The sequence below is a fragment of the Melanostigma gelatinosum genome (genome assembly GCF_949748355.1).
Source record: "Melanostigma gelatinosum genome assembly, chromosome: 23".
Taxonomy (NCBI): Eukaryota; Metazoa; Chordata; class Actinopteri; order Perciformes; family Zoarcidae; genus Melanostigma; species Melanostigma gelatinosum.
Window position 1 is genome coordinate 2,624,738 of NC_136656.1, and position 16,373 is coordinate 2,641,110.

The 16,373-nt window shown below is 46.5% G+C and overlaps 1 protein-coding gene across 3 annotated transcripts in view; it reads left to right on the forward strand.

Moving 5' to 3' along the window:
• shroom4 (shroom family member 4) overlaps positions 1-15,383 on the forward strand; it is a gene marked incomplete at its 5' end in the record, with an annotated part of 38,244 nt that extends 22,861 nt beyond the window's left edge. For all 3 annotated transcript variants that reach the window (XM_079295373.1, XM_079295374.1, XM_079295375.1), the window contains 9 exons: positions 3,769-6,562; positions 7,847-7,908; positions 8,724-9,626; positions 10,037-10,669; positions 11,548-11,677; positions 11,757-11,858; positions 12,098-12,268; positions 12,575-12,717; positions 12,843-15,383. In XM_079295373.1, coding sequence (XP_079151499.1) covers positions 3,769-6,562; positions 7,847-7,908; positions 8,724-9,626; positions 10,037-10,669; positions 11,548-11,677; positions 11,757-11,858; positions 12,098-12,268; positions 12,575-12,717; positions 12,843-12,993 — 5,089 coding nt within the window. In that variant the 3' untranslated portion in view covers positions 12,994-15,383. The remainder of the gene's footprint in view (positions 1-3,768; positions 6,563-7,846; positions 7,909-8,723; positions 9,627-10,036; positions 10,670-11,547; positions 11,678-11,756; positions 11,859-12,097; positions 12,269-12,574; positions 12,718-12,842) is intronic.
• Between the last annotated feature and the right edge of the window lie 990 nt (positions 15,384-16,373).

A 16,373-nucleotide genomic window follows, 5' to 3' on the forward strand; every position in this document is an offset into this window, starting at 1 on the left:
CCAAAGTGACAACCAATCAGACCTGCTCTTTGTCTGTCCGACTTCTGTGTGGCGACCAGGTGGATGTTTTTCATTTCGTTAGTTTAGTTGCATAATAATAACAATATATTTTTCTCACAGCTTTTGTCTCTTATTGCTGTCACGTAGCAGGATTTAGCTAATAGTCGTTGTGTCGGCCTCTTCCAGCTTTTCCAGCTTAAAATGTGTTGAACCATCGGATCTGAAGGGCTGAAAGTAGCTCAATGCTAAGCTACATTTCTGGGGAGTAGACAAAGCTTCAGAACTTGAGGGTGAAATAAGGCAGCTCTGACAAGAGACACAAATGCATTGAGCTTGACTTTTATGCACTTCTAAGTGGTTGCAAAGGATTCTGGGAAGTTGCCGCTCTTAAATTTGTATGGGATTTCTGTAGTTTTGTCCGTTTTTGGAAACTACACAATAATTCTAAATGCTCCTCCACAATGTAACAGTAGGAAAAGAAGATAGATAGAATTAAGATGTTGGTTAACTTCCAATATCTTTTTTTTTTTTAAACATAGCTAACATTAGCCACCATATGCTACTTATCATACCGGACCAAATGAGGCTGTAGCAGCATTTATTTATTGATTATGTATTCAACTAGAGTTAGTGTCGTTATTTATTCTTTCAGAATCTATATAGTGTCTGCCGCATCATAATGATTGCTCCAAATAACGAGGAATCTTTATCATAATCATGTAATTGTTTGGTCTGTAGAATTTGACCAACTAAAAGTCCAAAAGAATAATAATAACATTTATTTGTATCGCACTTTTCAAAAGACAATGTTTGCTGTACATGCAGTAAACCCAAAATCATCACTCGTATAATTTAAATATTATTCTCACAATAGCTACACAGCTAATTGTTTCAGCTCTAAATGTAATCGTGGATATTTTTACACCACAAAGAAGCAATTGTTCAGTCAGGTTAAATAAAAAGAATGCCTGTAAGTACAGTAGTCTTTGTACTACAGTGTGACCTCACTAAACTGAGCTGTAATCCTTTAAAAACAAGGAAAGAGGAAGTCACCGCAGTCCTCTGTGAGTTGACTCACAATGAAAATAGTCTTTGTCACTTTTATGGGGCAGTGCGTCAGCGCCTTGTTCTCCTTCTGATAACAGTCGGTGATATAATGAACCGCTATTAGATGTAAGAGTCCCATGTGGGTTAGATAGCAGTGTGTGTGTGTGTGTGTGTGTGTGTGTGTGGGTGTGGGTGTGGGTGTGTGGGGGTTTCTTATTCCCACAGTTTGTCCTGCACAACAAACTACACACACTATCTGATGAGGAGGCAGCTCCCGGCAGAACTCTGGACAATGGCATGTGACTCCCAGCACATGTGGACAAAGAGAGGAAGACGCTCAAGAAGCTGTGTTTGTGTGATGGAGTTGGACATTTTGTACAGTCTGCATCTGTGTGTGTTTTAACTAAACCACTAAAAAATGTGTTTGAGACAAAAGACAACACACACCGGGTTTTGAGCTCTTTTGAGCGGATGAAAGACGGGAAAGCATGTGTGTGTAATTTGTGTGAACACACACACGGCCTCATTGTGAACAGTGTTTGTGTGATGGTTCATCCGCGTCAACCCTCACACTCGCATGTTCCACGTGGCCGTCTGATTGGCCAGGAGTGGACAGTCATTTCCTGCCCCGCTCCCGTCTCATTTCCTCTCTTCCTCTCGCTGTCACCCAGGTCAAATCTATACAGCCGCCTCTCCTTTCTCATTCATTGCTCACTTCCTTTAAAGACTAGTTTCTCATGCAGATAATGGAGCTTTTTTTGCTTCTTGCTGTACAGTTTCAGACTTTTGAATGCGTTTCTTATACCTTTCTAGGCAGCCATTGTTTTCCATTCATTTCTGCATGACATGAAAATCAAGGAAGCAACCTTTTAAAAGACTTGAAACTAGAGATTGAGACCATAAACTCATGTTTACAATGTTTACTGAGGGAATAAATCAAGAGAGAAGTAGTCATTTTCTCATAGACTTCTATACAACCAGAGGAGTCGCCCCCTGGTGGACAGCAGAGGGAATGCAGTTTTAAGGCACTTAAAAATTGGCTTCACAACTGGAGGTTGCCCCCTGACCAAAACCAACTGCCTTGTGGTGGACTTCTGGTGCCTAACATTTACAAAAATATTTACCAGACCTGATGTTCACAGAGTTGGATTCCACAACTTATAAAGTATTAAAAGCCAGCGAAAGGATTTTCAGAAATTCATGAAAAAACAAAGGCTGCCAATCAAATTCCATTCTTCTCTTCAACGCCGAAGAATCCCTTGCAAAATAGGATTTGTAATAAATGAGCCGTAACATGCAAAAGCACTTGCATGCTCTTAAAGTAAATGTCATGGATTTTATTTCCCTCAAAATGGTGAGTGCATAAAGTGACCAACACAGATTGTGCAGACCACGAAAATATTTGACTTCATGAGCAGATCGTGTTTTTATTAGATTTAGTTGTGGTAATATACTTTATTAGTGGAACTAATCCAGATCTTTGCATGGTTTGCAAACCATAAATACCACAGAAACAGCCCGGGGAGCGTCTGCTGGCTGTGTCTTCATACTTGTTTGAGATCAAAGCTCGCTTTTAGAAATGTCTCTCTTCTCCAACCTCCTTGGCTACTTTCCCTCATGTCTGAATAAGAACGTCAAAGAAATACAAAGGGGTGAGTGACCACTCTCTTCATACAGCAAAGAGAAATACCACATAAAAATGAAAATTACATTTTTGTAGCAGCCTTTTACGGGTTGGATTTCAACCAAGCACAGAAACACCGGGTGCCCCTTCCTTCTGGAATCGATACCCCCGTTTCTTAAGCTCTCCTTCTGCTGAAAAGAACTCCCCGTCACCTTGTCTTATGTGGTTTTCTCCAACAAGTTGGGATTGTTGGGAAATTCCTTTTTCACTTCTTCTTTTTGTACTATTTTTTGGGGCATGCTTGGCCTTTCATCGGACAGTTAGAACGAGGAGGGTGATGTGCAACACAGGTCGGCTTCAATCAGCATTGTGGTTGTGGAAGAGCTGTCCTTCCTCTGCTTCCCTTAAGGTTTGAAGGGGTTTTGGGGAGTCTTTCCTCATCTGAATCAAGCGTCTGAGGGCAGCAGGTGCCATATGTTGCACAGATTGTAAAGCCCTCTGGATCAAATTTGGGATTTTGGGCTGTATAAACCAAATATGGGTTCGTACTGACTAAAGCATGAGCGGGCTCTTCTGTAAACATCATGTCATGTAATCAATGCGAAGCTTTGACCTACTGTCAAGTAAACGTGAACAAATTTGTTTTCATTTAACGATGTCAATCAAATTTGAATGAGTAGGTTTTGAAAAATGCGGTTTTGGATTAAATCAACATTTATTGTAAAGAAGATGGGACAGAACGAGAGGAATCACAGGGTTGACTGGAAGACTTTGACTTCAGGCAGTTTGCATTTGATGAGCAGGAAATCCCTCTCCGCCTTCAGAGGCTTCCTCCAAATGTCTTTGAAATCACGTGGTGCTGCCGTAGGTCTCCGGCTCAGGACTGATAGAAAGCAGACTTCCCAGCTGTGCAGCTCAAAAGTCGTATTCCAGAACCACATACACTGTTTCAGGGGACCATTAGCAACGTGACACTTGTCACGGTGACGTCAGCGTGCTTGTTTAGTCTGAAGATTGCCTTTAATATCCCAAGTAGATAATCAAAGTCTCCTTTTGAAACACTTCAGTTGATCGACTTTGTCTCCTTGTCTTTGCAGTGACTTGTCCTTGCAGTGGGGTCAGCTGTCGAGACCTTACTCCTCCACTGACCGAAGCAGTTCCCTGGGCTCCATGGAGAGCTTGGACGCACCGACGACCACCGCGCAGCCGTACTCCGACTCCCACAACTCCCCCGTCGACCCCGCCCTCTTCAACGACAAGAGAGACTCTGCCTACAGCTCGTTCTCCGCCAGCTCAAACACATCCGACTACGCGACGGTGCCGCTAAGGCCCGGTGACGCCTGCTCCATGGACAACCTCCTCCAGAGCCTGGGGCCGGCTTGTCGAGGATACCCGAGCGGTGATACCTCAACCCTGGGGAGTTCGTCTGGCGAGGCCCCGGATGAGGTGCAGCTTATTGTACCCAAGTCCAGGTCCCTGACCAGGCCAAGAGCAAGGCCTGTTCAGGTAAAAGAGAGGCCTTCCTCCTGCTGTTACGAGGGAGGAGACTTTGAGATCATAAGAAATGGAGAAAGAGGAGCTGAGAGAAAGATGAGCCCTCCTCAGCCTCCAACCAGGAAGGACAGTTTTAGGGCAACCCGGACTCGGCCTAATGCCGCCAACAAACGGTGCGTCTCCGCTCCAATTGAAATTTCCAGTGTTTCCTTTTACCCTGACGAAAAGAAGTCCTCTCTGAATGTTGAATCAGGAATTGTTAACGGCTTCCCTGCACCAGGAGAAGGTGACAAAGCTGGGAATTTAAAAGAGGATACCGTAGACTCGCACTACATCCAAAGACAGACGGAAGACGTGAGACATATCAGATGTGATCCTCTCACTAATAAAGACTACAATCCAGAGACGACCTCAGATCACATCTCTGATCCTGTGGCGTCCTCACTAGTCACCGTCACCTCCTCTCGCCCTGGCTCCTTGCCTGCAGAATCCTCCGTTGTGGTTCAAGAGGAGTCTCATATCACGCACTCCCAGACTAAGCACTCCTCTACGGGGCTTCCCCGGCACAGCGCCCCCGATAAGCTCCATGCTCAACAACTTCAGTTATTGCAGTGTAATAGCGACGGCTCTTCTTTGGAGCCTCGCAATCCGTCGAACACTTCTGGTCCCTCCTTGGCCCCTTGTAGCAGCCAGTGGTCCCATTCATCTCTTCAGCCCACGAGGGAAGACCAGGAAGCTTCTCACAACCAACTCCACGCGCCATCAAACAAGTGGGGGGGCAGCCGTTGCTCGACCCCGGGATCTGTGTTCTTAGAAGGAGATGATGATGATGGAGACTCAAGTAAAAGGCTGGATGGGGTGGGTGTAAATGGTGGGCCTCACCACCCATGGGGCCGCTCTGTGAGCGTACCGGGACACTCCACTGGATCGTCAACCCAGGGAAGGTTAAGCTCTGACCAGATACTAGAGAGAGACTTTGAGCCTCTTAGCGCTGCTGCCAGTGTGGATACATTACTTGAGGAGCAGAGGGAATTGGATAGAGGAGGAAGTGAAGGTAAAAGTAAGGCGGGTGTAGCAGAAGAGACAGACATGAGGAAGTCAAGCGCGTCCAGGAACTACCGTCGAAACCGTCGTCGTAGCGAGCGATTTGCTACTAACCTCCGCAATGAGATCCAGAGGAAAAAGGCCCAGCTTCAGAGGAGTCGTGGCCCAGGAGGGTTGCTCTGTAGTGGGGAAACTGTCCAGGAGGAAGAGGGTCCAGACCTCAATGAAGAGGGGGCAGAGCCTGAACTGCCCGCCCAGGAGAGGAGTACCACCGTTGCATTTGCCTCACCTGTTAGTCCCCAAGATGCCAGCACCACAGCACAGGCCGAGAAAGCAAAACCCTCAAGTGACTCAAACGATGACGCCTTAGTGACTCAGAACAACATCCCATCCGGGTCCGTCCAGATTGTGGACCCAGCAGTGCCCAGTTTTGGTGTCGGCGTCCGAGTCGTGGAGGAACCGGCACCTGCTGGCAAAGCCCGCCGCTGGCGTTGGACCCCCGAGCATAAACTCCAGCCAGAACCAGAACGGCGGTGTGGAGTCTCGGGTGTCAAGGCGTCGGGAGTCACGGGGTCACGGCATGGGGTCTGTGCCTTCACCCCCTCATCCACTTCCTCATACAGCCGCTCCTCTTCCAGTTCTCGGACAGACGAGTCGGATATCCTTCCGTTTGCAGACAGAATGAAGTTTTTCGAGGAGACGAGCAAAGGCGCGTCTAATATCTCGAGTCTGTCGAGTCACAGGCAGAAGAAACCCCTCCACCATCTCCAGGGAGGGGAGCTCAATCAGAGGAGATACTCCTACCAGGGGGGGCTTCAGCAGGAAAGTGCGCCGCTTCAAAACACTACGGAAGCCAGGAGGATGTCTGTGAGCACCAGCATGGAGAGGCAGAGAGAGAAGCAAGCGAGAGAGAGGGAGGACAGGGAACGGGAGAAGGAAAGACGGGAGAGGGAGTTAGAAATGGAGAGGGCGAGACTGAAGGAGATTCAGCGGGAGAGGGAACGAGAAGAGAGGGTGAGACAGTGGGAGAGGGAACGAGAGAGGGAGCTTGAGTTGGAGAGGGAAAAAGAGAAGGAACGTCTCAAAAGAGAAAGAGAGAAGGAGCTTGAGAGGGAACGAGAGAAGGAAAGGGAAGACGATGCTCTGCTCGGCTCACATCGGGAGTCTTACGGCACCAAAGAAAGAAACCAGGACTTCCAACACAACTTCCAGCCTCAGGCGTTCTCCCACGGCCACACCCAGCATCAAGTCCCGAGATCGGCTTTTCATCCCGTCAACGCACCTTCTCAGCTCCTGGAGAACCAGCAGCCTCTTCACCAGGGTTACACAGCGAGGAGCTACACGCCCACAGAGGTAAGAGTGCTGCTCGAACTCACCAAGACAAATCTATGGACACACACTTAATGACAGTGGAATGAACCAAGAAATGAAATATGTATAAATACAAACAGACCGCTAAAAGAGAACCAGAGACCAGAGGTGCTGTGAGCGGTCCAGGTCCCTCCGTGGTTGAACGGTCGGTTTAAAGTCGAAAACCTCGCATCCTGCGTGCGGTCAAGAGCTGAACTGAGGGAGATTGGGCAACAGCGGCGAACGCTTGTGTCAGCGATAATGGCAGCGTTGGGTTTCAACTTTTACCACCAAATGATTTGAGTCTCTCGGTCTGAACTGTTGACTCCGTTAGTGACCTCATCATTCGACACATTCGTCTCAAAGAGAATCTTTTCTTTCATCCACAAGAGACAGTTTTATCAGTTTCTTTAAGTCCTTCACTTGAATTCTTCCCGTTTATTTCTCTACCAAGTCAACAAAAATGGAACCTGTTTTAGGATAATGAGATTAGCAGAAGTTTGGCAAAATAATCTCAACTCGGTAACAACCGAGCAAACTATCAGTAGATGAAGACATTGAGATGCGATTAAAATAAAATAAAAGCACACCCTCAGCATCAATAAAATATACACAGTCTAATTGAGTTCAATTACATTTAAATAGAATAAAACACAATTAAATGTGAGGATGCAACATTTTGTAATTGATTCATTGTTTTTAATGAGAATTTTTTGCAAATTTGATGTTTTATTGAGTCTTCTATTATATTAAACTGACACGTAACACTTAAAAAACAGAGTTATTATTTTCTGTTTATTATATTCTGTTTAAAACGTTCATATGTTGAATGATGTCTGATATTATTGAACTGTTTATTGACATGCAACATTCCTTCTATGTGTCAAACATACTTGGCAATGAACCGTTTGTGATTCTGACTCTAAAATATTTTGGTTTTGGACTAATATTCAGACAAAACAAGAGACTTGAAGACGGCAACTTGTGCTCTGCGATACTTTATATATTATTTTAAGATAATTGGTCGATTTGTTGGTTCAGGAAAACATTTTCGGTTGCAGCCGTAGAAGGAAACACAGACTATAAAACAATTTAGTGTTTTGAAAAGTGAGCTGAAATGGAGCGATGGCTTGCCAGGCAGGTTTTGGACTTCTCACCATTGAAGTGTATGTCAGGGTGGAGTAACGCACCACCTCCCTTCGGCGGGGACAAGTGCTGACGGACACTCATTACCAGATTCATTCCTTTCGGTGTCATTAACCAGACTTAAAAAAACGTCTTCCACAGATGCATCCCGCCCGGCAACAGGAAACGCCCACGCTCAACAGGAAGTGCAGCCTGACTGAGAGGTGAGCCGCTTCCTTTCGTCCAAACACTCACATTCATATCAACAAGTAGCGTTGACTTGATTGACCTTCTATATTCCTGACATGGCCGGCACACGTGTTGCTCCGTCTCTGATTGTCTCTAAGTGAGTCTCCGGAGACGTTGGGTGGGGTCGGCCCATTGTGCACCAACGGGGGGGCGGAAATCCCACTCAGTCATGCCCGACTGTGTTTTGACTATAATGAGCTCTTAAGTGTGCAGAGCAATCATCCATGCTTAACAAATGGGCCCTTAATGGTGTGTGGTTGGGGGTGATTCCTGTATGTTAGCTTGTACTCGTACTGGACCTGAGACAGAAACAGTTCAGAGAGTCCGGAATGTAAAAAGGAAACATTTACTGTAATTTAACCACTTTCTCCGACTGTTTTAGTTTCGTAACGGGGAAATTTCAAAACCTAGAGGGAAAGGTTTTCAAATAGGTTTTTGAAACTTTGTTTTCTTTGTTCAATCTCATCTACAATCACAAAATGTAAAGTCCCGGCAGTTCCACCGCATAATTATAACCTAAAACTACAAATTAAACCTTTTCTAAGTCCCGCCCCCTCAAACGCAGACATCACTGAATTATCAAATTTAAACTTCTTTAGTTATTAGTTATGAAGAGTTTACGCTCACAATTCTTGTAAAAACTTCTCCATCAGCTCGGTGGTTTGTGCTCTTCTTTTGGAAAGAAACAGAATAAATAAAAATGAGAATGAATTTAATGGACCCTTTAATTTGTTTGTTGACAAAGAACCGCCTACTTTAAACGTCCGTCTCTCTAATCTCCACTTCACAGGGACTACTCCAGCTGGAGACGGGAGTCCAGACCTCCAGAGAGCGTTAATCCGCATCATCAGCACCAGCAGGGTCGATGGGGCCACAGACGGGCCGACAGCGGTGGCGATCGCAACGGACACTCGTTCGCTCCGCTGCCGCCGCCGCCGGCTCCTCTCTCGCTGCGAGGACGAGCCATGTCTGAAAACGACCTCCGCTTTGCCAGCGGCAGCCACCGCTGGTCGCCGTCGATTTCTGTGGCGACCAGCCAGACCCTGAGCGAGGTGGAGGAAGGAGTGGGCGGAGTCAGGGGAGGAGGAGACGACGGCGCCGCCGCCCGCCCAAACAGGAAGAAGACTCCGCCGAGACCGCCGCCCCCGAAGTGGGAGCAGTTCCACCGCAGGCGTGCGTCTCACCACGCCTTGTTCACCTCCTCTTCTTCACCTCACGCCACCCCTCCGTCCTTCGGCGCCGCGGAGTCGCACCATCCGACCCACTCCTCGTCATGCGTCCCTCTACCTGAGACGTCCAGGCAGAGGTCCTACAGTCTTCCCCCAGAGAGACGGGAAGTCTCCGAGGGCTGCCCGCGATGCAGCTGCGGCCAAACCAAGGAACTCTCCCACGCCTCGTCCAATCAGAATCCACCACAAGTGCAGGAACAACCCTTCTCCCACGCCTCGTCCAATCAGAATCCACCACAAGTGCAGGAACAACCCTTCTCCCACGCCTCGTCCAATCAGAATCAGGCTCAATCCCAGGAGCGGGGTTTCACCGTTGCTCCGCCCAGTCCCATGTTCTCCAGGAGGAGCTTCAGGCCGGTGGCTCCGCCCCCAAAAGAGAAGGACCTGAGGGGCTCGTATGGCGGCCAGCAGGAGAGGGTGGAGGTTTTACCGTCGCTTCCTCCACCTCCGCCAACAGAGAGCAGGTGAGCTGGGAGTTCAATTGTTACAGAATGTGCCTCCACCCACCACAACCTCACTCTTCTTCAGTGGTTCTAGTGGGTCAATCCTGCTTTTTTTAGCCAAGCTGGAGACATGAAAGTAAAATCTTCTCGTCTTCAAAAGACAGGATTTCAGTTGAAAATCTTTGTTTTACTGTTGCGCGTGTGGCCACACCCTGCAATGATGTCACAGTGTACTGACCACACCCTGCAATGATGTCACAGTGTACTGGCCACACCCTGCAGCACACTGTGACATCACCGCAGCAGGTAAAGCAGGTTAAAGTGTTCAGTTACTCATGTTTCCATGTTTTTAAGGGAACCAAAATATGTAAAATTTGACTCCTGGAGCCATTTTTAGTGACTTAGATTTCTTTGTATTTGTGTCTCTGCAGTTTATCCGAGATGATCGTCTGCCCCGACCAGGAGAAAGTAACAGTGAAGCCTCACAATCAGCAGTCCAACACGAGACCAGGAGCCGAGTGGGAGAGATCCCCGTCTCCCAGAGTTCATAGCGACTCGAACCTGCCACCTGTCCAAGAAAACGGAGGCGTCTTACCTCCCGAATCCTACTTCTCCGTGCACTACGAGCAGCAGCAGCAGCTTCGTATGAACCGGGGCTTCCAGACCATCGAGCCCCAGAAGATCCCCGAATCGGAGACGACCCTCAGTCCGAGTCCCGCTCACAGCCTGGACGTGGACCTGGACATCCCGATGGAAACGGACATCGACGACTTCCAGGAGGACGACGGGCTCCCGGCGGAGGACGAGCCGATCACCAGCGAGCTCCCTTGCTTCGCGCTGCCGGTCACGGTCCTGGAGACGGACATCAACAACACCGAGGCGAGGGTAGAGAGCGGCTCCCTGGGGGAGGAAGAGGAGGAGGAGGAGGAGGAGGAAGAGCTGGAGGACGGAGGGAGGCTGAGCCTGGAGGAGCTCTTCCCCCAGAGCGGTGAGGGAGAGTCGGGCAGGGAGAGCTGGAGAGGGGCCTACCAAACCACGGAGCACAACACCGACAGCTTGGACAGGTAGAGAGAGCGAGAGAGAGAGAGCGAGAGAGCGAGAGAGAGAAAGCGAGCATGAGCGAGAGAGAGAGAGAGAGAGAGAGAGAACGAGAACGAGAGAGAGAGAGAGGCTTAAGTGGTGGAATGTACGTCTCTGTGTTAATTACACAGACCATTTGATTTGTACAAGACCGGATTGTTCTTGTCACTGAGCTGATCCCCTGATTCCCCACAACCTCTCCCAGAGCTCCGCACTGCCGGCAGGTTTCTATCTGCGGTTGCCAGATGGGTAATTGTTGCCACATATGACAGAAACACGAGTCCCAGAGAGTTTAGATGCACAATTTGCCGTCAAAATTCACTTTCCTTTACATTTATTGTGAGCAATTTAATCAGAATTTGTGCCTTTAAACCCATTTCTCTCAACTGTCCTTTTCGTGTACCTACAGAGATCTGGGATATGTGGTTAACAGTTCCACCTGTCCAAACCCGATTTAAAAATACAGAACTTTACTCCGTTTTAAAGCCATATTTTAATGAAATATGAGCAAAAAAAAACAAGAACACACATAACATTATGTTTGAGGTATGTATGTGTGACAAAAACACTTAAGTAATAAGCTGAGAGGAAAACGTTGATTTAGATGTATTGATCATGTGTTTCATGTCTGTAGTCATCTGCTCTGTTCACGTATTTGTGTTTCTTTATTCGCTCGTTCGGAGCCGAGATGTTTTCCTTTTGCCTCACTCAGCCGACATAATAGATTTGCATTTGTTATTTATGTACCTTTCTAATCACTCAATTCTACGACCGCGTGTCTGTTTAATCGCTTCGACCTCTTTGTGTTTTATCTCCATGTAAATAAAATAACCCCCCCCCCCCCCCCCCCTTCCTCCCTCAGGCGGTCCGGTGCGAGCTCCAGCTGTTCGTCCTATTACAGCACTTCAGCCGCCAAAGCTCAGCTCCTGTCCCAGATGAAGGACTTCACCGATAACAGAGACAGAAACGAGGACGACGAGCTCGCGTACAAGGTGACGCCTGCAGCGTCGTGCAATCTGTGTTTTGTTTTCAGTGTCTTCCGTTAACAATTCCTCCGTGTGTGTCGTGCAGAAGCAGCTGATGGAGAGCCTCCGCAAGAAGCTGGGAGTGCTGAGAGAAGCCCAGAGGGGTCTGCAGGAGGACATCAGAGCCAACGCTCAGCTAGGAGACGAGGTGAGGACAGAAGTGTATGTGGTGGAAGGAACCGAAACACGCTCACTTAAAGAGACCGGTCCACCGTGGACACACCCAGATCCTCCGATTCTTTCTTATTTGGCTTTTGCGCCATAATTATTGCACAGTAATTCATACAGCGAGGTTTTTTAAACTCCTTTTCAGTTTTATCATCTTATGCACCAAATCAAACCACATTTTGAACAGCGAGGGACTGAAAACATAATCTGTGTCCTCAGGTGGAGAGCATGGTGGTGGCGGTGTGCAAACCCAACGAGGTGGACAAGTTCCGCATGTTCATCGGCGATCTGGACAAAGTGGTGAGTCTGCTGCTGTCGCTGTCCGGGAGGCTGCTGCGGGTGGAGACCACGCTGGACACTCTGGACCCGGAGACGGAGCTCCACGAGAGGGTGAGCGGCGTCGTAAATGCACAAAGATTGGGGATTTTTTCAATTTAATTTTCCGGGGGCGCTACGGTGGATTCTCTCTGTAGCCGGCGTTTGGTTTGTCCGTTCTGGGCTGCCGTAGAACCACGACGGTGCAACATGGCCGACGACATAAACGGCTCATTCTATTCTGTGTCACTGTGAAACATGTCGCAGTGCAGAAGAGTTTCACCGGGACTTCAAAGGAAAGCAGGAGGGTGAAGAAGAAAACAAGGATAAATGATGAGAAAGTCACTTAAATGTCCTCAAATGCGTCTCTCTGTCCTCTAGCTCCCCCTGCTGGAGAAGAAGCGTCAGCTCATGAGGCAGCTGTCCGAGGCTCAGGACCTGAAGGACCACGTGGACCACAGAGAGCAAACCGTCAGCCGGGTGCTGGCCCGCTGCCTCTTGCCCGAGCAGCACCGAGACTACAGGTACGAACACGTCACCGTCCACCTCACGCTGAATACAGGAGGGCTGCTAAAGCCCAACAGGTTTTCCAATTTAACAGTCAAATAGTTGGCTGATTTTTTAAGATGTTCATGTGTTTTTTCTTCAGCCACTTTGTGAAGATGAAGGCCGCCCTGCTGGTGGAGCAGAGGCAGCTGGAGGACAAGACCCGGCTGGGCGAGGAGCAGCTGAGGGGGCTGAGGGAGAGCCTGGGGATCGGGATCGGGATGGGAATGTCGATGGGATACGGACACTATTGAAGAAAAGTAAACCTGAAGAGGTGAAGAAGCAGGAGGCTTGTAGTCACATTAAGTCAGTGAAAGACACCGCGAGAATGATGAAGGAAGAGGAAGCAAACATGCACGTCTCTTCAAGGAAAAGTTTGATGTTTTGGATAAATATGCGTCCGTCTTTTGCTGCGTTCCATTTGAACTGGGAAGACGGAATTTAATAAGTTATCGGTCGGAAATTTCAACGAGAATGCCGCCTGAAGGCCAGACCAACCGCCGCTTACACCCCGACCTCAAAATCCAAGATGGCTGCTCAGCGCATCAGCAGTAGAAAAGCTGTAATGATACGCTGTTTATTTCTAAAATCAGCCAGACGTACAGAGGTGTCCAACTTCTGTATGTTGCTACAATGTTTGTATGCACAACATACCGGCGTAATGCGTCATTATCAACTGGGATTGCTAACAGTGGCTAACAGTCGCTAGCAATGGCTCACAGTGGATAACAGTGGCTAACAATAGCTAAGAGTGGATAATAGTGGATAACAGCAGCTAAGCGTGAGTAACAATAACAAACAGCTAAGAGTGGATAACAATAGATAATAGTGGCTAACAATGGCTAACGGTGGATAGCAATATATTACAGTGGCTAACAGTAGCTAGCAATGGCTGGAGAAAAATCCCTTAAAGTTTTCCAACTAGTTGTACTGGAGCGCAGTCAACTCGGGTGTGCCGCTATTCCCAGCTCTCACTTCTGATGTCCAAGGCAAATGCTTAGTTTATGCTAAGCTAAGCTAACCGTCTCCCAGCTGCAGCCTCATATTTAGCGACCCAAAATGTGAAACTGTTCTTTTAAGGGTTAACAGAGATCCAGAAGTTTCAGCACACACTCGTAAAAACGCATGATATCCTCTGCGTCACACTATACATGTACTGCATCAATGGCACTACACTTCCAAAGACATTTTCCCTCTTGAATGTGTCGCTGAGACGCTGCTTTATTTTGTTGCTTGTGTGTTTTTCATTCTGTATTTAAATCTCCTGGTTCAGAGAATCGAAGGAGACCGTTAGCAACACGCAGTCAATTTATTGAGATGCAGCATTATTAACTGATGTTTTTTTATTTGTGTTCACGTTTGTTGCTGGCTGACATCTGCTTTCAGCAATCCATATCCTGTCTTATCTCCTATCACACCACAATACTTTGTACTCTAAACATGCTTTACTGTGTGGGGTTTGAGACTCCGCTGACTCGTCACATGATAACTGTTATGTACAGAAGACACTTGTGTTTATAATGTATACAATGTGTATATACTGTTGTTTTTTGACTGGAATAGGTTATAAAAAATTGGTTGTAAAAGATGAACGAGGGGACGGAGATGAGTCAGCGTTTACTGTATATTTTAAAGGGGAAGAGTTGCAGTTTTTTGTCGACATCTTCTCAAAACTTAAGAAGTTTTTCTGTCCCAAACTGTCGTGTAAAGAACGCTTATTTGTTTTTTTTTGCGTTTGTACGCTAAAAATAGCGTAGCTTAGCATAAAGACTGGAAACGGGGGGGAAACAGCTAGCCTGGCTCCCTCCGCAGTGACACAATCCACCCACCAGCACGTCTAAACCACATCACACAAACAAGATATTACCTTCATGTTTCCGGTCTTCGTGCTAAGCTAAGCTAACCGGCTGCTAAATGTAGCTTCATATTCAACACAGATATGAGAGAGGTGTCTATCTTCTCTGCAAAATCCCGGCAAGAGCGCAAACAAGTCTGTCTCGCAAAATGTCAAACTATTGCCTTCAATTTTGAGTAAATTGTTTGTTTTTTTGTCGGTTAAAGTGCCAAAACTGAGTCAGTTTTTCCTAATTTGTGCTCCGACCTTCCGTGACGTCTTGCGATTTGCGCCGTTGCCAAAGTCTCCTGAGCTTTAAACCGTAAACTAAACCTGCTCCGGCTGCCGTAGTAAATCAAATGAAGCAAAAACAAACAGCTCAACAAGAGATGGGGGGTTTGAAGAGGAAATGTGTATATGTTGGCTGCTGAAGTTAAGTGATAAAACACACACTTTGTCATTTTCTACTTTTATTAGCTTCAACAGATCTACAGCTTAAAGTTAATTAAAAGTTAGTTTGTTCTCGTTTCCTGCTGTTTTCACGCCAAACAAACCCCAAATGTACTTGTTCTGTGTTGTACATATTTCGTGTATTCTTGGACTATACGGCCATAGAAGCGCATTGACTCGACAGGAAAGAGAGTTTGCTTGTTGAGGGTATATTCTGTTCATGTTTGTTTTCTATGTCATTTTGATTTATTACATTTTTTTTGTGTGTGTAAAATGCATTACAACTTGTGTAACTGCAACAAAACACTCACGTGAGGAAAAACAGTACCATAAATAATAATAATAGTATTTTAAACTAGCTTCACGTCTCCTGTTGTGATTCATTCAAGTGCTACGGCTATAAAAACGTTTTTAAAAAAGCTCTGAAATTGTGTTTTCATTCATTTAGTTTGAACTTTTCTCTGTTAAATTACTGGAAACTTTACCGGTGATACATTTACAGTATTTCTACTGTATCAAAAAAATACAGCAACTTATAGTAATTGTAGGAAGACATGGAGCTGCAAATGTGTATTACTTCACAAGAAACTGTCATTTTAACAGTGTCAAAAACATGATAACAGCATGTTTTTATGAGAACTGTAATGTAAAATCCTCCTCTGGAGACGGATTGGCAGCGGGATAATGTCATGTTAGACGATAACATATGTGGGTCTGTCAACTGGTTCTTTTAATGGAGACTAGAGCCGGAGCAACTAAATAAAAGCTGAAGACTACATGAAGAGAGAAGTGTTTTAGGTGGTCGTGTTTGGCCTCGGAGACAGTCAGTGGAAATAATACAGAAAACATCTGTCGTAGAAGCAAAGAATCAGTGTTTTTTGGGGGGAAGCGGCCTGACCCAGATTTAAGAACAGAGGGACTGATGGGAATATAAAGAGAGAGAGAGAGAGGGATGAAAGACAGAAAAATGGAATTATTGCAATCTCACGAACGAGTTTACGTGGATGAAAGAGGAAGTGATGAGAAACAGGCCCCACTCAAAGCAGAAACACTGGGAGGTTAAGGGTGGAGAGAAATGTTTATGTTGAAGAAGATGAACGAGTGGGAGGAACAAGGCATCATGGGAAGGGAAAAAGGAGGTCGAGATGATCAATCAGAGCAACATACATCAACCAGGAGAACATGATGCAATACTGTGCATTTAAAAATGTTTCACTTTTGCTCAGGAGCCCTTATTATTTTATTTGTATTATTTTTACAGATGTCCACAAGATGTCGCCCTTTAACTGGTTTTATCCCATTTAAATAGTCCATCATACAAGAATCATGACAGTAAAACACACAGTGAAA